Source organism: Nicotiana tomentosiformis, chromosome 3, assembly GCF_000390325.3.
Source record: "Nicotiana tomentosiformis chromosome 3, ASM39032v3, whole genome shotgun sequence".
In the NCBI taxonomy this organism is placed as follows: domain Eukaryota; kingdom Viridiplantae; phylum Streptophyta; class Magnoliopsida; order Solanales; family Solanaceae; genus Nicotiana; species Nicotiana tomentosiformis.
The window spans coordinates 60,547,394-60,573,168 of record NC_090814.1 but is presented as its reverse complement, the minus strand read 5'-3'; the positions used below and the strand labels follow the sequence as shown (position 1 = coordinate 60,573,168).

The 25,775-nt window shown below is 40.8% G+C and overlaps 1 protein-coding gene across 1 annotated transcript; it reads right to left on the bottom strand.

Moving 5' to 3' along the window:
* Positions 1–14,723: 14,723 nt before the first annotated feature.
* Positions 14,724–16,605, bottom strand: LOC138907877 (uncharacterized). The gene is made up of 2 exons (XM_070198498.1): positions 16,436–16,605; positions 14,724–15,153 (listed from the first exon to the last, which is right to left on the bottom strand). The coding sequence occupies exons 1-2, from the start codon at positions 16,603–16,605 to the stop codon at positions 14,724–14,726; spliced, it is 600 nt and encodes a 199-aa protein (XP_070054599.1).
* Positions 16,606–25,775: the final 9,170 nt, after the last annotated feature.

Here is a 25,775-nt window from a genome sequence, read left to right as displayed (position 1 = left end):
TTCCAATTTAACATCAAATTTATTTCTTCACACTGTGCCAACACCTTGTCCAAATTCTTTAAGCAATCATCATAAGAAGACCCAAAGATTGAAAAGTCACCGATGAAGACTTCTACAAGATTTTCTACCATATTAGTGAAAATGGCCATCATGCACCTTTGAAAAGTGGTTGGTGCATTAAAAATATCAAATGGCATTCTCTTGAAAGCAAAGGTACCATAAGGGCACATGAAAGTCAATTTCTCCTGATCCTATGGGCATATGACAATATAGTTGTACCCCGAATAACCATTAAGGAAGCAATAATTCTCATACCCATCCATCATGTCCAACATCTAGTCAATGAATAGAAGTAGGAATTGGTCCTTGCGGGTTGCTTTGTTGAGCCTTCTATAGTCAATGCAAAATCTTCACCCCGTTACGGTGTGAGTAGGAATTAGCTCATTTTTCTCTTTTTCCACCACAGTCATCCCGCCCGTTTTAGGCACACATTGCACTGGGCTTACCCAATTACTGTCAGAAATAGGGAAGATGATACCTGCATCAAGCCACTTAATCACTTCCTTCTTCACGACCTCCTTTATAATAGGATTCAACCTCCTTTGTTTCTCAACACTGAGGCAGTGTCCATCTTCCAGAAAACTTTTATGCATGCAGAATGATAGACTGATTTATTTAATATCAATAATTGTTCACTCAATGGATCTTTTGTGCTAATGAAGCACCCGTTTTTCTTTTTGCAAATTGGTTAAGTTGGATGAAATAATCATTGGCAGTGTTTCAAAACTTCCAAAGGAGGCATAGCGCAGGTGCGCTGGTAGAGGCTTGAGCTCCAATTTCGGAGCTTCTTCAACAAATGGTTTAGGAGGGGTTAGGGTAACTGGTCTATCCAACTCCTCAAATATCCCAAACCCGTGGACATACTTGAAAGACATGTTAAGTACTTGCTCAATTTCTTCCACCAACTAATCTTCAATTTCTTCTTCATCCCCCAATAAAGCTCATTCAAGGGGGTCTGTGGCGCTCATATAAGGAACCAATGAAGTCACATCACTTTCCACCGCAGAAATTATGGATAACTCTTCATAGTGGGATGGAAATTTAAGTTCTTTATAAACATTGAATACCTCCACTCGATCACCCACTATCATTATCATCTTGACTTCACACACATAAATAATAGCTCGACCCGTGGCTAAGAATGGGCTCCCCAAAATAAATGGGACTTCCTGATCAGGCTCATAATCCAAGATAAAAAAATAAGTAGGGAATATAAAATAACCCACTTGGACTAACACATCTTCAATCACTCATTTTGGATTAGGAAGGGAGTGATCAACCAACTGTAGAATCACAGTAGTTGGGTGTGGCTCACCCAACCCCAATATCCTGAAAATAGATAGCGTCTTCAAATTGATTCTCGCTCCAAGATCACACGAAGCTCGCTCGACTGGGTTCTTATCAATCGAGATCTGGATAGTGAAGCTACCCGGATCCTTCAATTTCGGGGGTAGCTTGCTTTGAATTCTTGAGCTACATTCTTCAGTGAGTGACACCGTCTCGAACTCGGCTAACCTCCTCTTATTTTCCACTATGTCCTTGATATATTTTGCATATTTGGGCATTTCCTGCAAGATATCTACCATCAGAATATTAATTTGCACCTGCTTCAAAATATCAAGAAATTTCTTGTAATCAACATTGTCCTTTACTTTCTTTAATCTTTGAGGGAACGTAGGTGGTGGCATCGCAACTATTGGTTGTGGTTGCTTTGTTACTACCTCTTCAACTGACTTTTCTAACTCCTTTGCATTTTCTGATTCTACTTCTATGGTGGTCTATTGTTTTACTAAATGTCATGTGCTTTCTCTTTTTCGATGGGACTTATTCTAATTGTCTCCCATTTCTCAATGACACAACATTAATATATGCCTTAGGTTTAACCTCATTGTCGCTTGGAAGAGCCACATCTAGTCGAGTATTTTGGGCACTAGCAAGTTGCCCCATTTGTCGATCTAAATATTGAATGGCTATTGATTGGTCCTGCTAGTCAGCCATTAATTTCTTTAGCATATCCTCAATGTGACTCATTGATTTCATGAGTTGTTTAGCCTGTGGTGGTCTATATTACTGTTGAGGGCCATGTACTGATTCTGAGCACCTTGATTTCCACCCTAAGAAATGTTTACGTGGTTCCTCCAATTAGGATTGTAAGTGTTCCCATACTAATTTGTCTAGCACCGATTAACATTACCCATACATACAGACTCTAGATTTTCTAGTCATAGATCGCTAATGTGACCCTCTCCACATACTTCACAAAATATCTGAACCTGCTACACTGGCTAAGCTTTTTACTTATTGATAACTAAGGTCTTCTTGTTGACTTGGTTGACCATTGTGGAAACTTGTGCTGATATTGCAGAAACAATATCTAACTCGAGGACCCCTACAAATATTTGAACTATGTATATGCCTACCCATCTCTTCTTGCCATTTGGGATTACTTTTGAAAAATTTATTCATTAATGCATAAATCTCGTCAAAGTTTTTCTCCAACACTTGACCTCCCGCTGTAGTGTCTACCATAATTTTTGTCTTTGGATTTATCCCTAGGTATGAGCCAACACTTCATTCGTCTGGTTATGACCCATTGAACCTCTCCCAAGATGAATAAAAAAGACTCGTTCGACTTTTGTTTAAATGCGACTATCTCACTTCTGATCTTTGCAGTTTTGCCTTAGGGGAAGAACCGTGACAAATATTTTCTAGCTAGATCATTCCATGATGTAATAGAGTTAGACGGTTCCGCCTTCAACCACCTCTTTGCTTCGCCCAACAGAGAGAACGGAATAATGTGAGCCTCGCATAGTCCAGAGTGACTCAATTAGTGATATAAGTATCACTAATCTGCAAGAAGTTCATAATGTGTTGTTGTGGATCCTCATGTGGAAGACACATAAATTGCCCGATTGCAAGCACTAGCTGGATCATGCTCCATTTCAGCTCCTGAACTGCCATACGTTACTCGTCTGCCATGTCCACATGTAGTTGAACAAGTGCCTGAAGTTTATCTATGTCTCTTGCTTCTCTCAACCTCATGTGAAATGTTCTTCTAGGTTCTGGATCAAAGCCTTGAGTCTACATTGGCTCCTGGCCCTTCACATTCAAAGAAAGTTGCCGAGAGTAGAGAAACCAATAACAAACGTTATACTTGACGAAATAGACAACAAAAGTAAAAGCTAGTAAAGTAGTCAATATTCAAGTTCTCGGCAACAACGCCAAAAACTTTTTGCTCCCAAATGCACATGCAAGTATACGTGGTCGGACAAGTAATATAATAATAAGAAGAGTGTCGAACCCACAAAGACTTGTGTTAACTACTTGTTTATTTTACCCAAATTATTATTCAATCGAGTCAATCAGAGTTTAATAGTGTGATTATAACTAAGCAATGAATGTAACATGGAACTAATTAATCAACTAGAAAAAGGTTGTTGAGAATTCAATAGAGATAAACATTCCTGGGTTGTGATCAATTCACAAATCTTATTGCGTTCTAATTAACTCTCCCTTTCATACTATTAGCTCATGATTGCTAATTAATCTAGTAATTTCTCTCATAGCATTCTCTTGAATTACTAATCGACTATTCAAAATAGATTAACGCATATATTCCTATGGAATCAATTAATTAAGAATGCATTACGACCTCGATATTCAATTAAGCATGGCGACTAGGTATATTCCAATCCTAAACACAAATCTACCCCCACTCAGATTTAAGATCATTCCCTTTTCAATTCTCCTATAATATAGACGTACATTTCCCAAGAATAGCATAGATAGTAAATAGAACCTAATGGTTGGTCAGGCAATTAAGAAATTAATCATAGAATTGAAGAAACAACCATATATTAGCTAACTATAATCAAGGTAAAGTCAGCTTCGAACAACAATATTCATGTCTAAATTATAACCCCAGAACTTATGGGTTTTAGCCACTCATGATAAAGTTAAACAATTTCAAAAGTGTTTGAATAGTTGAAAATACTAAGAAAGATGAAGAAAAACTGAGAATCCTTGCTCCCGAGTGTTTAGTGTGTGTGTTTTCCTCTCAAACTGGCACATCCCCCTTCAAAATAGGTTTAGACTTCTTTTTATACGAGTTGGGGTGTGTAGGACCGTCAAAACCTTATCCCGAGTAAAGTAGGAGAGACCCTCATCACCTAGTGTCTAGGGCAACGCGTCGTGCTGGCCCATGTGCCAATAATTTTCACTCCAGTAAATTGCGCCCCAGGTAGCGCGATGTGCTGTCTTGGGCGCTACATTGTCCGATTTCTTCTTTTGTTCTCTTTTTGCTTCAACTTGTGCACTTTTGTCTCATATTGCTTTCGGGTGACTCCTACACATAAAAATACCGCAAATTAGAATAAATTATTACATTAAACATCCAAAATCCACTAAACATGAGTAAAATGTGAGGCAATATACATATAAATATACATACTTTAAGCTGAACATCATTCAAGAAGAAGGGCAAGTTGATCCCTAGGTATATTGGTCTTTTTGAGATCTTTGAGAGAGTTGGTGACGTGGCCTACAGACTTGCATTGTGACCTAGCTTATCGTGAGTCCACCCGATGTGACATGTTTTCATGCTCCAGAACTATTATGGTGATCCATCATATGTATTATATTTCAGTTCAGTCCAATTGGACAAAGATCTGACTTATGTTGAGGAGCCGATGGCTATCTTGGACAGGCAGGTCCGGAAGTTGAGGTTAGAGAACATCGCTTCAGTCAAGGTTCAATGGATGGGTCAACTGGCCGAGGAGGCAACCTGGGAGACCGAGAACGACATACGAAGTCGTTATCCTCACCTTTTTATCAATCCAGGTATGTCTCTATGCACGTTTGAGAGCAACCTTTTATTTTAAGAGGGGGAGAATGTAATGACCCGACCGGTCATTTTGTGTATTTGAGCCCCGTTTCTCCTTTTTAATCTTCCCGTATGTATTTTTGTGGTTTTATGCCTTGCGGGGATGGTTGGTTTTATTTCGGGGAAGTTTTGGAATGATTTTCTGACACTTTGGTTCTTGGTTTAGAAGTTTAAGTTGGAAATATTGACATAGGTTTGACTTTTGTGAAAATGACCTCGGAATGGTATTCTGATGGCTCCGATAGGTTCATATCATGATATTGGACTTGGGCACATTTCCAAAATTGAATTCAGAGGTCCCTAGGTTGATTTGACTTGTTTTGTCGAAAGTTGGCAATTTGAATGTTTAAAAATCCTTTGGTTTGACTGTAGGTTGACTTTATGCCTATCGGATTCGAAATTTGGTTTTGGGACTTGGAATAGGTCCTTTTTCTGTTTGGAACTTGTCTGCAAAATTTGGTGTCATTCCGAGTTGGTTTGATAGGAATCAGACGCTTGGTTGCAATTCTAGTGATTCTTGAGTTTTCTTTTGAATTTCATGCGCTTTGATGTCAGATTTGTGGTTCCGGATATTATTTTGGTGTTTTGTTCGCGCAAGCGAGTATGTATGATATTTTTAGACTTGTGTGGATGTTTCGTGTGGAGCTCCAAGGGCTAGGGTGAGTTTCAGACGCGTTTCAGATTATATTGAACTCATTTCAGGTTGTTGGTGTGATGGTACCTCAGGTATCGCAATTGCGAGCACCATCATCGCAATTGTGAAGTAGGTAGGGAGGGCCCAGGTATCGCATTTGTGATGCCTTACTCGCAATTGCGAATTTTAGGCTTAGACTGGGTAGGTCGCATTTGCGAAGGTGGCTGTCTTCGCATTTGCGAATTCAGTGTCGCATTTGCGACATTCCCCTAGGCTGTCAGGTGCCGCATTTGTGAGGGTTCACAATTGCAAATTCTTCACCTGAACAAAAGGTCTGAAAAAATGGGGTTCACAATTGCAAATTCTTCACATTTTAGAACCCTAGACTCAGTAGGAGGCGATTTTGAGGAGGGATTTTCTCCTACATCTATTGGGTAAGTGATTTTGATCAAGTTTCAATTATATTACACTATTATTTGTGAGATTTAACCTCTAATCCATGAAATTTGAAGAGAATGTTTTTGAGAATTCCGTCTATGTTTTGAAAAATAAAAATTTGAGATTTGAGAGTCAAATTGGAATCAGATTTGAAAACAAAATACATATATGGACTCGTGGAGTTATGGGTAGTCGAGATCTACCCCTGGACTCGTGTTTTGACCAGACAGGCCCGAGGTTGGCTTTTGTTGACTTTTGAGAAATTGTGTAAAGATCCTAGCTTTATTAATCAAAGTTGGTTTCTCTTGCATTATTTGATGATATCAAGTCTTTTTTGGTTATATTTGAGCCGTGCAGAGGCGAATTTTAAGGGGAAATCCATTTTTGAGTGTTGATTTGGTCAAGTTGAGGTAAGTATCTTACCTAACTTTGTGTAGGGGAAATTACCCTTTAGGAATGGGTTTGATTGTACTATTTGAATCATATGAAAGATATGTACATGAGGTGACGAGTATGTACACATGCTTATGTATGAAAATTTACCGGTTTGGACTCTTAGGCCACTTATAAGCATTTAATTAAAGTTGCTATTATTTGTTCTATCTTTAGTTGTCACGGTTATTCTTATATGCTTTAATTGAAGTTGTTATTATATGTTCTATTTTTTATTGTTGAGGTTACTCTTATATGCATTTAGTAGTGGTTGTTATAGCATGCTATCTCTTCCATTATTGGGTTATTCTTATGAATTTAGCCGTAGTTGTTATTACATCCTATCTCCTCTATTGTTGAGTTTATGTTATGCATTTGAAATGAAGATGTAGTATTCAGAGTTATTCACATGTTTTGTTGTTGAAGTTGTTAGTTATTAGAATATCTTCCCCTGTTGAGTTATTTCTCGTTCATTTTGTTATATTGAGATTCTTGTACATATTGTTGTTGACCTGTGGGATATGTGTTGTGGTGATATTGGTATTGTTGTTGTGGAAATGTTGTGGCATATGGGCACATGTGGTATGAGTTGATTATTGTGTTGTGATATGCATGCGGCGGTATAAGGGTGGTATTATTGATGCGCATGCGGTGTGATAAGGTGGGATTTATGCGCGTGTTGCTAGTAAGGAAATCACTTGAAGCCACACAGCAAGATAAGGGGGATAAAGCGCGTGAAGCTATTTCAGGAAAAATATTTTCAAAATAAATGAAGGCTCACACGACGATATAAGGAAGATTGTGATTGTGAGTTGTGAAATGTGAATATGAATGGTACCTCTATTGTGATTCTTATTGTACATTCTATGTTAGAAAGGCTTTTTGTTGGTTTGAGCAATTATTTTTTTCCCTTAGTTCATTTCACTTGTATTTTGATTGTATTTGATCATTTATTGTTTTTATCTTCTGTTCACTCTTTGTTGTCATTTATTATTTTTACTTCTGTTATTAGCCGTATATTTTTATTTTTGCTCTGTTGTCATTATTTCTTTTGCTTCCAGTTGTTAGGTTATATTAATATTCTGTTCAGGTTTCTATATCTAGTAGGTGTCTTGACCTGACCTCGTCGCTACTCCACCGAGGTTAGGCTTGATATTTACTAGGTACCGTAGTGGTGTACTCATGCTATATTTTTGCATATTTTTGTACACATCCAGGTACTTCTGCTAGTGCCAGACGCCAGTGAGTTGATTCAGACAATTCAAAAGCTTCAAGGTATACCTACTTGACGCTCGCAGGTCTCGCAGTCACCTTCTACTATTACTTTTACTACTTCTTATCTTCATATCAAAACAATATTGTATTTGGAGATTCCGAGTGTACTTCTTTAGAGATTATGACTCTGTACCACTGATTTTGGGATTGTATGATTTTGGTTCCATTTTGTTTTTATTGTGGTATTTATCACTTTCAATTAATATCTTAGTCGTTATTCCGGCTAAATTCTCATTATATGTTAGACTTACCTAGTCTTAGATACTAGGTGCCATCACGATTCCTAAGGTGAGATTTTGGGGTTGTGACATCATGATTGAATCTTGAGAATAGGAAGACTCATCTTACAAAGCCTTCAATTAAATTGGGGATGCAGACCGCATAAAATTGTTCGTGGTCGCAGATTTTATCTGTGGACGGCTTTTGCAAGAAGCAACTCAGGTTCTAAATTGCAAGTCCTCTGAACGATTCTCCTAACAGTGTATAGTTAGCTTTGTGGCCTATCAAAAAATTTTGCGATCGCAGGAGAGCACTATTAGAGAAGTCATTGAAACTAGGTTAATAGAAATGCGGCCGCACAACCACAAGCTCTCCACCGCGCAGGTAACAGAGTGTAGGCCGCATTTGAATTCTTACAACCGCACTCACCCTCTTTTACCCTTACCCATGCATGAGTATAAATATAGTAGTAGGTCCCCATTTTACACTTTTCGCCATTTTCACCATCTAACCGCGCGAGATTCTACAGTCGAACAAGTTGCTTGCACTTTTGAACACACAACCATACACACTCAAACGTTCTTATCACACTAGCACAATCTGGTAAGCATCATTTCAATCTTGTTATTTTTCTTTTTGAATTTATTTGTGCTTTTTAACTTCTTTTTAGGCCATCTATGATTACATCCTTTATCTGTGTCTATGTGGGAAAGTTTAACATTGGGTATTTGTGAAATTATGCTTAGATAGGGTTGGATCTTTGACTATCATTCATTTACCATGTTATCCACTTGGATTGAACACATAATTGTATAACTTAGTAAGAAATGATCTTCATCTATAACTCTTCCTAATTATGCAGACTGCATTTGAAATTTTGTGTTCCGTAATATCTGATTTAGGTAGCTTGGTTGATAACCCTAGTTGTGAGGCCATACTTTATTTGTGCGAACTGCACTTGTAATTTTGTGGCTGCAAAGAGAGATCTACACTATCCTTCAAAGAACTTCTTCTCTAGGACCTGAGTACTTTTACTCAAGTGTAGACCGCAATAAAATTGTGTGGACCTAAATTGGATTCTGCGGCCGCAGATACTGGTCTGCACTATCCTTAAGAGCCTTCTCTCCAAAGGCTTGAAATATATGTGCAGGAGTGGGGCCGCACTTGTATTTTTGTGGACCGCACTTGAACTCTGTCTTATGTATGCTACACACTGAATACCCCACTACTTCTAAGCTATCCTCTACTGCTAATATGACTCTTACATGCTTTACAACTTGTATATCAACTGTTAACTCTCTTTGTGTATACACAGATAATTGTCCAATCAAGAGGAAAAGGAGAGACATCCAAAGGAAGTGGTGGCCAAGGAAAAAAGAAGAGGCATAGGTGCCATGCACCCGAGTGCACAAAAGGAATCCTCCAGAGTCATATTCTTATGTCTCATCTAGGGAATCCTCCAAAGAAAATTCAGTATCTTTATCTAAAGAGCACAACCAGGAGTAGTCTCGGCTAGATGGGCAGTCTGAGCCCCAAGTTATGCCTTCCACATCTCAAAGAACTTCTCAAGCCACAGATGCACTAGTCATGAGTCAAATGCAGTTGCACAAGACTCTGATTCTGATGATGCCCCCGATGACCGAAAATAGGGAAATGTTGCAAGAGATGGCACAGTAAGGACAAATAACAAGGTGGTCTAGGAAGACAGATTCTTAAGCTTCAATGCTTATATGGATTTTCGAAGGTGGTGGAAAGAAAGGTCCCTCACTCATGAAATACAATTCCTCACCAAGGACTTGGAAAAGTACAATCCAACATTCTTGAAGCAATTTACAAAGAGGAAAGGATGGATGTAGTTCATTGAGGATCTGGTAGATGTCAAGGAACACCTTGTGTGAGAATTCTAAGCCAACAAGACGCATATTGTTAAAGGGACCAAGGTTATCAAAGTGTGCAACCTTAAAGTGAAATTTGATCAACGTACTTTAAACGCCTACCTCGGACTTGAGGATGTGGATCCGAAGGAGTACTTGGCTAAATTGGTTGAGAAAGAGGAACTTCTGCAAGACTCTGAGCTTTGAGGTGAAGGATTGGCAATATTTTATGTGTACAACACTTAATCTGTTCCTGGATGAGAACAACTTGCCTCTAGAGAGAGCAATGCTAGTAACTTCTATCATGGTCGAGTACCCAATCAATGTGGGTGATTTGATGTTGGCTAATATCTCTCTAGTAGCACAACATGGTAACACCTCCTACCCCTACCCCAACACTAACACAGAGTTCTTGACAGATGCCAAAGTGGAGTTCAGACCATTTGATACAAAGGTTGAGCAAACCGGCCCCTTTGATTTGTACAAGTTGCAAGACCCAAGGAACCCAAAGAAGGGCAGTCAGGCTTTTACTACTACTAGCCAGTCTAATGAGCCTATAGTAGTAGCTTTTGGTCCCTATAATATTCCCTCCACTTCAGTTGAGCCTTCCACCGGTGCAAGAGATTCTGTTCCTGATCCACCATCAGCCCCTGCTCCATTGCCTACATGTCACAACCCCAATTCCATTCCGTAGGATGTCGTGACGGCACCTAGTCTCTAAGATCTCGTTTGGACATAATAAATTTTTCCCTTATTTTCCAATTTCATTCCATAACAAGTATGCGGATTAACTGAAATATTAATCTAAAACTCAAATGTCAACAACGGTAATAAATAAAATCTGCAACTCAAGTATAAACAACTCCTAAAACCCGGTAGGTATTAGTCACAAGATTTAAAGAGAAATACTAAATATCCCTATACATCAGAGTCTAATGAGGATAAGGAAACAACATAATAAAGACGAAGGGGGACTCCGAGGTCTGCGGAGGCCGGCAGATGTACCTTGAAGTATCCACATACGGATTAGCTCACTGGTACCTGGTCTTGTAGGCAGTACCTGGATTTGCACAAAAGGATGAGCAAAAGCGTAGTATGAGTACACCACAACGGTACCCAATAAGTGCCAAGCCTAACCTCAGTAGAGTAGTGACGAAGTCAGGTCAGAGCCTTACTGGAAATAATAAGAAACAAGGTAGAAGATAAAATAATATAATGAAAATATAGAGAAGTGAAACAATGAGAATTTATGGAAGATAATAACACGAAATCAAAAAAAGACAAATACAATTTGAAGGAAAAAGCAAAAATCTTACTATTTAAGGAAGGACAACAACAACCAATACAGCAAATAGAGGAAATCAACAGGGGCACTCCCGAGATACCACCTCGTAGTCCCAAAAGTAAATATCTCATAATTTATCTCACAATCTTTCCTTATATCACCGCGGGAGCCTTTATATTTTGTTTTGAAAATTATTTTCCCAAAATAGAGTCCCGTGTTTTAGCCAACCTTATCACACTACATGACTTCTAGTAGTTCCTCTACTAGCCATGCGTATCAAGCCCACCTTATCTCACCGCATGCATTTCAACACCCAGACCTCATATCACCGTATACGTATCAATAATCACAACGGCACAGAAGAAACCTCGTGCAAACAATATCAACCGCACGGAAGAAACATTGTGCAACAATAACAACCGCACGGAAGAAACATTGTGCAACAATAACAACCGCACGACAAAATCCTCGTGCAAGAACCAAATAATCATCTCAACAATAATCACGAAAACCAAAACATAACAATTGAAACAACGCTATTTCAAGGATAGCAATTTCAAGTAAATAATCCCACAGTTAAATAAGGAATATGGAATCAAGAAAGCAGGTAATTCAACTAAGCATGTAGTACAAGTTGCAAATAAGAGATAAGACAAGTAGACATGTGAAATTAGGCTAAACATGATGACTATACATGCTAAAGTAACTCAGTCAAGGCAAAAAAAAACTACTTAGATAAAACCGGATTTTCATTATTTAGCCCGTGTACGCACTCGTAACCTCGCGTACATGGCCCTCACATATCACAAATTGTCACAATAATAACAAATCCTAAGGGGGATTCCCTCCACACAAGGTTAGATAAGTCACTTACATAAAATCTCGCTCAATCAATCAATAAGAAGGCATTTCCCTCGATTTTCCAACTCTGATCAGCTCGAATCTAGCCAAAACAATTTCATACTATAAATATAACTATAGGAAACTAATTTAAATAATGAAATTACGACTTTAGCAAAGAATTGAAAAATCGGTCCAAAAGTTCGACCCAGGCCCACGTCTCGGAACCAAACCAAAATCATAAAATCCAAACACCCATTCGATATTGAGTCCAACCATACATGAATTACTCAAATCTGAACTCAAACCGCCTTTCAAATCCCCAATTTTTAGCCTAAGAAGTTTTCCCACTTCCCCCCTTTCCCAAATTTCCAACTAAAAACACTAATTAAATGATGAAAACAACAATAGATTCGTGGGAATTAATAAAAAACGAGTCAAGAATCCTTACCCAAATTCTTCCTCTAAAAATCTCTCAAACTTGCGCCTCAATTCTAGCTCTCTAGGTCCAAAAATGGATAATGAAATCAAACCCTCGAACTTAGGCCTTTTCTGCCCAGCGATTTGGCATATGCGAACCCACAACTGCATCTGCGGCTGCGCACTTGCATAATTTCCATCGCAGGTGCACACCTTACGCGTGCACGCCTGTGACAAAATGTGTCGCACCTGCGACCTCACTCGCTCTTGCGTAATTCCCCACCGCAGAAGCGAAGCCGCTTCTGTGGAACCTTTTTTGCACCTGCGAGTCCTGCATGGACTGCCCATTTCTATTTCTACACTCCATCGCTCGCACATGCAAGTCCGCACCTGCGGCCAATCCCACCGTAAGTGCTATGATACCATAAGCTGGGAGCTTCAGCAATTGCATAAGTCCAAAAATTATCTGATATCGATCCTAAAAGCCCCTGGGGCCCCTAGGACCTCCACCAATTACACCAACAAGTCCTAAAATACAATATAAACTTTGTCGAGGCCTCAAATCACATCAAACAACATAAAAATATGAATTGTGCATCAATTCAAGCCTAATGAACTTTTAAACTTTTAACTTTCACATCTGATGCCGAAACCTATCAAATCAAGTCTGATTGACCTCACATTTTGCACACAAGTCATAATTGACATTACGAATCTATTCCAATGCCCGAAATCAGAATCTGACACCGATATCAAGAAGTCCACTCCCGGTCAAACCTTCCAAAATCTTTTAATTTTCCAACTTTCGCCAATTAACGCCGAAATGATCTGTGGACCTGCAAATCAACATCCGGACACGCTCCTAAAACCAAAATCACCATACAGATCTATTGGAATTGTCAAAATTTCATTCTGGAGTCTTCTTCACACAATTGGTACTTCAGTCGACTCCTATCACTTTAACTTTCAATTTATGGACTATGTGTCCTATTCCACTCCGAAACTCTCACGGACCAGACACCAAGCACCCCGACAAGTTAATTAACCACAAAATAAGATAGAGGGAGAAATAAATAAGGGATGGGGTCTAGCACTCTCAAAATGACCGGCCGAGTCGTTACATCTTCCCCCTCTAAAAACAAACGTTCGTCCTCGAACGAGTATAGAGACATACTGAACCCTCGACTGGCTGACCCCTCCTGCACAGTATGAGGATAACGGCTGCGCATATCATGCTTGGTCTCCCAAGTCGCCTCCTCAACTGGCTGATACCTCCACTGAAGCGTTGTTCTTTCACCTCAACTTTTGAACCTGCATGTCCAAAGTGGCCACCGACTCCTCAACATAAGATAGATCCTTGTCCAACTGGACTGATATGAAGTCTAACACATGAGACGGATCACCATGATACTTCCGGAGCATAGAAATATGGAATAATGGATGAACTGCAGAGAGACTAGGTGGTAGTGCAAGTCTGTAAACCACCTTTCCAACCTTCTCAAGAATTTCAAAAGGCCCGATATACCTAGGGCTCAACTTGCCCTTTCTAACGAACCTCATAACGCCCTTCTTGGGCGAAACTCGGAGCAAGACCCGATCCCCAACCATTAATGCAACGTTACGAACCTTTCGATCCGCATAACTCTTCTGTTTGGACTGGATTGTACGAAGTCGATCCTGAATCAATTTAACCTTTTCCAAAACATCCTGAACCAAGTCCGTACCCAATAGTCTAGCCTCACCCAGCTCAAACCAACCCACCATGGACCGGCACCGCCTACCATACAAATCCTCATATGTGGCCATCTGAATGTGCGAGTGATAACTGTTGTTGTAGGTAAACTCCACAAGTGGAAAGAACTGATCCCAAGAACCCCCAAAATCCATCACACACGCACAAAGCATATCCTCCAATATCTGAATAGTGCGCTCAGACTGTCCGTCTGTCTGAGGGTGAAATGATGTACTCAACTCCACCCGAGTACGCAACTCATGTTGTACAGCTCTCCATAACCGTGATGTAAACTGCATACCCCAGTTAGAGATGATAGATACCGGCACACCATGAAGTTTGACAATCTTGCGAATGTAAACCTAAGCCAGCTGCTCCGAAGAGTAAGTAGTAACCACATGAATGAAATTAGCTGACTTGGTCAATCTATCCACAATCACCCAAACTACATCGAACTTTTTCTGAGTCCGTGGGAGCCCAACAACGAAATCCATAGTGATCCTCTCCCATTTCCACTCTGGAATCTCTAGCTTCTGAAGTAATCCACCAGGCCGCTGATGCTCATACTTCATATATTGACAATTTAGGCACCGAGCTACATACTCTACTATGTCCTTATTTGTTCTCCTCCACTAATAATGTTGCCTCAGGTCCAGATACATCTTTGCGACACCTGGGTGGAGGGATTTCCGTGAACTATGAGCCTTATAGAGAATCAACTCACGCAAACTATCTACATTGTGCACACATAGCTTGCCCTGCATCCGTAATACACCGTCATCTCCAATAGTGACCTTCTTGGCATCACCGTGTTGAACCGTATCCTTAAGGACAAATAGATAGGGGTTATCATACTGACGCTCTCTGATACGATCATAAAGAGAAGACTGAGAAACTACACAAGCCAAAACTTGACTCAGCTTGGAAACATCCAATCTAACAAACTGGTTGTCCAAGACCTGAACATCCAAGGCTAAAGACCTCTCTGTTACCTGTAGATATGCTAAGCGGCCCAAACTTTCCGCCTTGTGGCTCAAGGCATAGGTCACCACATTGGCCTTCCTGGGATGATATAGAATGGTGATATCATAGTCCTTAAGAAACTCCAACCACCTCCACTGCAGTAAGTTAAGATCCTTCTGTTTAAACAGATAACGAAGACTTCGGTGATCGGTGTAGACCACACAAGGGACACCGTACAAATAGTGCCGCCAGATCTTCAAGGGATAAACAATAGCTGCTAACTCGAGGTCGTGTACAAGATAGTTCTTCTCAAGAACCTTCAGTTGTCTAGACGCGTGCAATCACCCTACCGTCCTGCATCAACACCATGCCGAGACCAATGCGTGACGCATCACAATACACCGTATAGGACCTCTAAACAGTAGGCAATACCAACATTGGGGCTGTAGTCAAAGAAGTTTTGAGCTTTTGAAAGCTCTCCTCATACTCCTTAGTCAACCTGAAAGGAGCACCCTTCTAGGTCAGCTTGGTCATAGGTGCTGCAATAGACGAGAAACCCCGCCAAGCCAAGAAAACTCCGCATCTCTATAGCTAAGGATGGTCTGGGTTAACTCTGCACTGCTTCAATCTTCTTCAGATCTACCTTGATCCCCTCACTCGATACTACATGACCCAAAAATGCCACTGAATCTAGCCAGAATTCACACTTCAAAATTTTTGAATATAACTTCTTTTCTTTCAAGGTCTGAATAATAGTCCTCAAGTTCTGCTCATGATCCTCCCGGTCCGAGAGTTCACCAAAATGTTGTCAATAAACACAATGATGAACGAGTTAAGATAGGGATGAAATACATTGTTCATCAAGTGCATGAATGCTGCTGGGGCGTTAGTCAGCCCAAAATACATCACAAGGAACTCGTAATGACCATATCGAGTCCTGAAAGTAGTCTTCAGGACATTTGGCTCCCGAATCTTCAACTGGTGATAGCCTAGATGCAAGTCGATCTTAGAGAACACTCTAGCACCCTGAAGCTGATCAAATAGGTCATCAATACGTGGCAATGGATACCTGTTCTTCACTGTAACCTTGTTCAACTTGCAATAATCAATACACATTCGCATAGAACCATCCTTATTCTTTACAAATAAGACTGGAGCACCCCAAGGAGATACACTGGGCCGAATAAAGCCCTTATCAAGAAACTCCTGCAACTATTCCTTTAACTCTTTCAACTCTGATGGGGCCATACGATAGGGTGGAATAGAAATGGGCTGAGTGCATGGTAACAAATCAATACCAAAGTCGATATCCCTATCGGGCGGCATGCCCAGAAGATCCGCCAGAAATACGTCTGGATAAACCATCACTACCGGAACTGACTCGACTGTAGAAGTATCAACACTAACATCCCTCACATATTCCAGATATGCATCACACCCCTTCTCAACTATACACTGAGCCTTTAGAAATGAGACGACCGTACTAGGAACATAATTTAAAGTACCTCTCCACTCTAGCCGTGGTAGACCTGGCATAGCCAACGTCACCATCTTGGAGTGAAAATCAAGAATAGCATGATAGGGCGACAACCAGTCCATGCCCAAGATAACATCGAAATACAGCATACTGAGCAATAATAAATCAGCTCTGGTCTCTAAACCACTAAGAACAACCAAACACGACCGATACATATGGTCAACAACAATATAATTTCCCACGGGTGTAGACACATAGATAGGAGAACTCAAAGAATCACGGGATACACTCAAATACAGAGCAAAATAGGATGACACATAGGAATAAGTGGAGCCTGGATCAAATAAGACTAATGCATCTCTATGACAAATCGGAACAATATCTGTGATGATATAGTCAAATGCAATTACCTCTATCCTACCAGGAAGAGCATAGTATTTGGACTTAGGAGTGTTTCCGAAAAATTATTTGGAAGCCCGTAGTTAATTTAGGCTTGAAATGGCAAAAATAGGAAATTGAAAGTTTGGAAGTTTAACCGGGAGTTGACTTTTTGATATCGGGGTCAGAATCAAATTCTGGAAATTGGAATAGGTCTGTCATGTCATTTATTAATTGTGTGAAAAATTGGAAGTCAATCGGACTTGATTTGATAGATTTCACCATCGAATGTAGAAGTTCAAATTCATTAGTTTTTCATTAGGCTTGAATTGGGGTGCGATTCATGGTTTAAGCGTTGTTTGATGTGATTTGAGGCCTCGACTAAGTTCGTATGAGGTCTTCAGACTTGTTGGTGTATTTGGTTGATGTCACGGGGGCCTCAGGTGAATTTCGGATGGTTAACGAATCAAACAAATTGGACTTAGAACTAAATTGGAAATTTCAGTCTTCTGGTGCAATCACACCTACGGAACTTTGGTCGCAGGTGCTCGCAAAAGCGAGCATGGCAGCGCAGAAGCGGACAAGGGGGAGGGGAGCAGTGGCCACTGGTGCGAGGAAAGGTTCCGCATCTGCGTGAACGCAGATGCAGACAAGAAGTCGCAGGTGCGCAGGAGACCACAGAAGCGGACTGCTTCTCGGAGAAGTGAGTCCGCGGAAGAGGAAATGCGATTGCAGAAGCGAAGGCAAGGAAGCCTTGGCAAAACCACATAAGTGATAGAATTTTCGCAAAAGCGGAACCATAGATGCGGTTAAATTTTCCGCAAAAGCGAAAGCACTAGACAGTGTAAAAACAATAGAGGGGCCCGAGGTATGAATCGCTCAAAATCTTCAAAACTTGGTTCTAAAGGTATGAATCACTGAATTTCATTTTATATGAATTGTTTGGAGGTGACGGGCATGTGGGCATGAACCATAGAAATTGTGACTTAATTGATTCTGTGGAGTTGCATAATCAAATAATCATGACATTATTGACATATCCTCCACGAGTTAGAGGAAATTGAAATGAGACTCATGTTAAGGATCATGTTTAGGCTACATGCCAATACTTTTGGGACCCACATAGGTCTTATTGCTATTGAATTACTTGTTTAAATTTACAAATTTTGTAATCAGTCACATCTATCATTTGCATATCATATCTCAGTCTTTCTTGTCATTCATTGATTCATCATATAATCATGTCGGGTTGATTTTCATATTATTGAGAGCCCGAGAGACTGGAGATTTTGAGTGATATTTATGGGATCGGGCTGCACGCCGCATCATGTTTTATTTATTTATGCCTGGATCTGGCTATTATAGCGCTTGGGCTGAAGGAGCCCCTCCGGAGTCTGCACCCCCTACAGTGAGCGCAATTGATTTTATATTGAGGGGTGGATCTTCCGTGGGCATGGATCTTGCCAGAATCATTTATACTTTGGGATGGATTTTCCCTGGCATGGATCTTACCTAATTATCTATATTGAGGGATGGATCTTCTCTGGGTTGGATTGGCCTTATACAGTACTGAGCGACTTACTGTCAGTTGATATTATATTTGGGATGGATCTTCATGGTGTTGGATTGGCCATATACAGTACTGAGTGATTGGGTATTTTGAGAGTGTGAGTACACGAGGTTTACACTGAGGTGTATCACATACAGTATGTACATTGACATGTAGATATAGAGATGTCATATTTCTTATATCATTCTGAATTGATCTATTTTACTTGTGCTGAGTTTAACTATTGAACTTGAAAGTATGCCTACATTTCTGTACTGTTATTTCTATACTGGACTGAACATGTTGAGCTCGTCACTACTTTTCACCTAAAGGCTAGTCTTGTTACTAATTGAGTATATGGGGTCGGTTGTACTCATACTACACTCTGCACTTCGTGTGCAGATCCAGGTACTTCCGGATACGTCGGCAGCTAGATTTTAGAGTTTTATCTGTTGGAGACTATCGAGGTAGATATTTGGCGTCCGCAGACCTTGTCTCTCTTTCCTTTTAGTTGTTTGTACTGTTCTATATTTCTAGACAGTGTTTTATCAGCCAGACTATATTATCATTTAGATGCGCATGTACTTAGTGAAATCGGGTTTTGAGAGTGTATTTGTATCGGTTTTTGTTATATTTTCTATTAAATCTAAGTATTGTGTTTTCAAACTTAAAAGATTATAATGTTTTATTGAGGTTATCGGCTTGCCTAGTATAGAGATAGGTGCAATCACAACATGTAAATTTTGAATCGTGACATGTTGGTATCAGAGCCTAGGTTACATAGGTTTCACGAGTCATGAGCAGGTTTAGTAGAGTCTTGCAGATCGGAATGGATACGTCTGTACTTATCTTCGAGAGGTGGCCGAACCCTTAGGAAAAATTTCACTTTCTTGTATTCTGTCGTGCGAATTTGTTGATTCTGGAAACTAAAATTTTGTTATTCTATTCTCTCACAAATGGTGAGGACACGTACTACCGGATCTGACATCCAGCCACCAGTGGCACCAATTAGGGCCACGAGAGGTCGGGCTCATGGTAGAGGTCAAGGTGTAGCTCGCACATCAATTAGAGCAGCACCTGTAGAACTACCAGTTGCTCCAGCTCAGGAGCAGATTCCAGATAGAGTTGAGCCGGCGGGACCAGCTCAAGCACCAGCTATGCCTATTGTGATTCCAGGCCTTCAGAAGGCTTTAGCCCAGATATTGATTGTTTGCACTAGCCTTGCTCAGGTGGTTTCGGCTCAGGCTGCACCAGCCACTTCTCAGGTCGGGGGAGGTACTCATACCCCTGTCACCCGTACTCCAGAGCAGATAGTGCAGTGACTTCAGGTATCGGGAGCAATACCAGTCTAGCTGGTTGCAGCTGCACATGCCAAGGTGGGTCCTATTATGAATAACAAGGAGCAAAAGAGACTAGAGAGATTTGAGAGACTCTGTCCTCCATCATTCAGTGGAACTGAGTCAGAGGATGCCCAGGATTTCTTTGACAGATGCCAGCGGAATCTTCATACACCGGGTATTTTGGAGACTAGTAGGGTCTCATTTACTACTTTTCAGTTGATCGGAGCAGCCTTCAGATGGTGGAAGACTTAGTTCTGGCTTAGTTCAGTGGCATTATTGGGACACATAGTGTCCAGTGAAGCAATTAAGGTTGATCCGAAGAAGATATGGCAGTTCAGAGTTGGCCTGGTCCATCTTCAGCTACTGAGATTTAGAGTTTTCTCGGCTTGGCTGGGTATTATCATCGCATTGTGGAGGGCTTCTAGTCTATTTCATCACCCTTGACCAAATTGACCCAGAAGGGTGCTCCATTCAGGTGGTTGGATGAGTGGGAGGAAAGCTTTCAGAAGCTCAAGACTGCCTTAACCACAACTCTAGTTCTAGTTTTGCCTTCAGTTGCAAGCTCTTATACAGTGTATTGTGATGCTTCTCGGATTCGTATTGGGTGTGGTTTAATGCATGAGGGTAGAGTTATTACTTATGCTTCGCGACAGTTGAAGCCACATGAAAAGAACTACCATGTTCATGATTTAGAATTGATAGCCATTGTTCATGTAGTGGAGATTTGGAGGAACTATCTCTATGGTGTGTCTTGTAAGGTATTTATAGATCATCAGAGTCTTCATCACTTATTCAAATAGAAGGATCTAAACTTGAGACAGCGGAGATGGTTGGAGGTGCTAAAGGACTATGATATTACCATTCTGTATCATGCTGGGAAGGTCAATGTGGTGGCCGATGCCTTGAGTAGAAAAGGCGGTGAGTATGGGTAGCCTTGCATTCATTCCTGTTGGTGAGAGGCCTCTTGCAGTTGATATTCATGCCTTGGCCAACCAGTTCATGGGATTAGATGTTTCGAAGCCCAGTCGGGTTCTAGCTTGTGTGGTTTCTCGATCTTCCTTATATGACCGCATCATACTGGCGCTCTCTGATGCGGTCCTGAAGGACACAGTCCAGCACAACGATGCCAAAGAGGTTACTATCGGAGATGATGGGATGCTGAGGATATAGGGTCGGACTTTTATGCCAAACACAGATGGGCTGTGTGAGTTGATTCTTGAAGAAGCCCACAGTTTGCGGTATTCCATTCATCCGGGTGCCGCTAAGATATACTAGGACTTGAGGCAGCATTATTGGTGGAGAAGGATGAATAAATATATAGTTGGGTTTATAGCTCGGTGTTTAAATTGTCAGCAGCTGAAGTACGAGCATCAGAAACCGAGTGGATTACTTTAGAGACTTGAAATGTTGGAGTGGAAATGGGTGCGTATCACTATGGAATTCGTAGTTAGACTCCGACGGACTTCGAGGAAGTTTGATGCTCTTTGGGTAATCGTGGATCGGTTGACCAAGTTCGTACATTTTATTCCAGTTGGTACTACTTATTCTTCAGAGCGGTTAGCTGAGATTTATATCCGCCAGATTGTTCGCCTTCACGGTGTGCCAGTGTCCATCATTTCAGATTGGGGCACGCAGTTTACATCACAATTTTGGAGGGCAGTGCAGCGAGAGTTAGGCACACAAGTACAGTTGAGTACAACATTTAACCCTCAGATGGACGGATAGTCCGAGCGCACCATTCAAATATTGAAAGATAAGCTACGCGCGTGTGTGATAGTTTTGGGGGTTCTTGGGATCCGCTTTTGCTGCTTGCAGAGTTTGCCTATAACAACAACTACAAATCGAGCATTCAGATGGCTTCGTATGAGGCTTTGTATGGGAGACGGTGTCGGTCTCCGGTAGGTTGGTTTGAGCCAGGTGAGGCTAGACTATTGGGTACTAATTTAGTTCGGGATGCTTTGGAAAAGGTTAAATTAATTCAGGATTAACTTCGCACGGCGCAGTCTAGACAGAAGTGTTATGCTGACCAGAAGGTTCGCGATATTTCTTACATGGTAGGAGAGAAGGTACTACTCTGAGTTTTGCCTATGAAAGGTGTTATGAGGTTCGGGGAGAAGGGCAAGTTGAGTCCTCGGTATATTGGTCATTTTGAAGTACTTAAAAGGATTGTATAGATGGCTTATGAACTTGCATTGCTGCCTAATCTATCAGGTGTTCATCCACTGTTTCAAGTATCTATGCTTCGAAAGTATGTCGGAGATCCGTCTCATGTTTTGGATTTTAGTACGGTTCAATTGGATGATAATTTGACTTATGATATGGAGTCGGTAGCCATTTTAGATCGACATGTTTAAAAGTTGAGATCAAAGAACATAGCTTCAGTGAAAGTGCAGTGGAGAGGCCATCCAGTCGGAGAAGTTACCTGGGAGACTGAGCGGGAGAGGCGGAGCAAATATCCACACCTATTTGAGACTCTATGTATGATTCTAAACTCGTTAGAGGACGAACGTTTGTTTAAGAAGGGGAGAATGTAATGATCTGGCCAGTCGTTTTGAGTATTACGGCCTCGTTCCTCCATTCACTGTTTATCTTGTGTTCAATTATAATTAAGTGACTTGTGAGGGAAGTTTCAGAATGAATTGGAACACTTAGTTCCAATATTTAAAGCTTAAGTTAAAATAGTTGACCGGATTTTTAACATATGTGTAAATGTCTACGGAATAGAGTTTTGATCATTCTAATAGTTCCGTATGGTAATTTTGTACTTAGTAGTGTGTCCAGAAAAGTATTTTAAAGTCCGTAGTTAAATTAAGCTTGACATGGCGAAAATAAGAAATTAAAAGTTTGGAAGTTTTATCGGGAGTTGACTTTTTGATATCGGGGTCGGAATCCGATTATGGAAATTGGAAAAGGTCCGTCATGTCATTTATCACTTGTACACAAAATTTGAGGTCAATCGGGCTTGATTTGATAGGTTTCGACATCGAATGTAGAAGTTGAAATTTGTTAGTTTTTCATTAGGCTTGAATTGGGGTGCGATTCGTGGTTTTATCATTGTTTGATGTGATTTAAGACCTCTTCTAAGTTTGTATGATGTTTTAGGAATTTTTGGTGTATTTGGTTGAGGTCCCTGGAGTCTCGGGTGAATTCCGGATGGTTAACAGATCAAAATGATTAGACTTAGAACAAACCTGGAAATTCCAGTCTTCTGGTGAAATCGCACCTGCAGAACTTTGGTCGTAGGTACGAGCTCATAGAAGCGAGAATGGTAGCGCAGAAGTGGACAAGGGGGAGAGGAGCAGTGGCCGCATGTGCGGGGAAAGGTTCCGCATCTTCGTGACCGCAGATGCGGATAAAAAGTCACAGGTGCACATGAGACCGTTGAAGCGGACTACTTCTCGTAGAAGCGAGTCTACATAAGAGGAAATGCGATCACAGAAGTGAAGGCAAGGCAGCCTTGGAAAAACCGCAGAAGCGATAGATTTTTCGCAAAAGCGGAACTGCAGATGCGGTTAAATTTTCTGCATAAGCGAAAGCACTGGGTAGTGTACAAAAAACAGAGGGGTCCGAGATTTTCTCATTCTTGGACATTTCAAACACGGGTTGAGGCAAATTTTCAGAGAGAATTCACGAGAAATCTTGACATTCGAGGAGTTCAGAGGCCGATTCGTGAGTCAAAGGCATATTTGAATAGGGAAATTGCACGGTTCGATGTAAGTAACACTTCTAAACTTGGTTTTGAGTGTATGAATCCCTGAATTTCGTGTTATATGAACTTTTTGGAGGTGACGGGCATGTGGGTATGCACCATAGAAATTGTTTGGAGCTGAGACTCATGTTAAAGATCATGTTTATGCTACGTGCTGATACTTTTGGGACCCACAGAGGTCTTATTGCTATTTAATTACTTGTCTAAATTTATAAATTTTTTACTCAGTCATATCTATCATTTGCATATCATATCTCAGTCTCTATTATCATTCATTGATACATCATATCATCATGTCGGGTTGACTTTCATGTTATTGAGAGCCCGAGAGACTAGAGTTTTTGAATGATATTTATGGGATCGAGCTGCACGCCGCAACATATTTTATTTTTTTATGCCTGGATCTGGCTATTATAGCACTTGGTCTGAAGAAGCCCCTCCGGAGTCTGCACCCCCCACAGTGAGCGCGAGTGATTTTATATTGTGGGATTAATCTTCGCTGGGCATGGATCTTTCCCGAATCATCTATACTTTGGGATGGATCTTCCTTGGGCATGGATCTTGCCCGAATCATTTATACTATGGGATGGATTTTTCCTCGCATGGATCTTGCCTAATTATCTATATTGAAGGATAGATCTTCCCTGGGCTGGATTAGCCTTACACAGTACTGAGTGACTGACTGTCAGTGATATATACTTTGGGATGGATCTTCCCTAGGCTGGATTGGCCATATACAATACTGAGTGATTGAATATTTTGAGAGTGTGTGTACACGAGGTTTCCACTGAGGTGCATCACATACAGCATATACATTGGCATGTAGATATAGAGATGTCATATTACTCATATCATTCAGAATTGATCTATTTTACTTGTATTGAGTTTAACTGTTGAACTTGAAAGGATGCCTACATTTCTATATTGTTATTTCTATACTGGACTGTAGTGCCCCCGGTATCCGAAATCTCTACACTACCTACTTTGGAGTACGGGCGACAGGGGTATGAGTACCTCCCCCGTACTGAGAAGTGGCTGGTGCGGCCTGAACCGAGACCCCTTGAGCAAGGCCAGTGCAAACAGTCAATATCAAGGCTAAAGCCTCCTCAAGGCCTAGAATCACAATAGGCATATTTGGTGCCTGAGCTGATCCCACCAGATCAACTATGTATGGAACCTGCTACAGAGCTTGCGCAACTGGTGGTTCTACAGGTGGTGCCCCAATTGATGTACGAGTTACACCTCAGCCTCTACTACGGTTGTGGCCTCTACCACGACCCCGACCTCTCGTGGCACTAACTGGTAGCACTCGTGGCTGACCGTCCAATCCGGTAGTACGTGTCCTCACCATCTGTGAGAGAATAGAACAACATAATTTTAGTTTTCCAGAATCAACAAATTCGCGCGACAGAATACAAGAAAGTGAAATTTTCCTAAGGCTTCGGCAGCCTCTCGAAGATAAGTACAAACGTCTTCGTACCGATCCGCAAGACTCTACTAAACCTGCTCATGACTCGTGAGACCTATGTAACTTAGGCTTTGATACCTATTTGTCACGACCCAAAATTTACATGCTGTGATGGTGCCTATCTCTATACAAAGCAAGCTGATAACCTTAATAAAACACTATAATCTTTTAAGTTTGAAAATACAATACTTAGATATAATAGAAAATTCCACAAATACCGATACAAATACACTCCCAAAACCCGGTGTCACTGAGTACATGAGCATCTAAATGATAGTATAGTCTGACTAATAAAACATTGTCTGGAAATATATAACAGTACAAACAACTGAAAGGAAAGAGACACAAGGTCTGCGGATGCCAAGCAGCTACCTTGATAGTCTCCAACAGATAAAACTCTGAAATCTAGCAGTTGTCGTATTCGGAAGTACCTGGATTTGCACACGAAGTGCGGAGTGTAGTATGAGTACAACCGACCCATGTACTCAATAAGTAACAAGACTAGCCTTTGGACGAAAAGTAGTGACGAGCTCAACAGGTACAGTCCAATATAGAAATAACAGTACAGAAATGTAGGCATACTTTCAAGTTCAAAGTTAAACTCAGTACACGTAAAATAGATCAATTCAGAATGATATAAGAAATATGACATCTCTATATCTACATGTCAATGTACATACTGTATGTGATACACCTCAGTGGAAACCTCGTGTACTCACACTCTCAAAATACTCAATCACTCAGTACTGTATATGGCCAATCCAACACAGGGAAGATCCATCCCAAATACAATATCAACT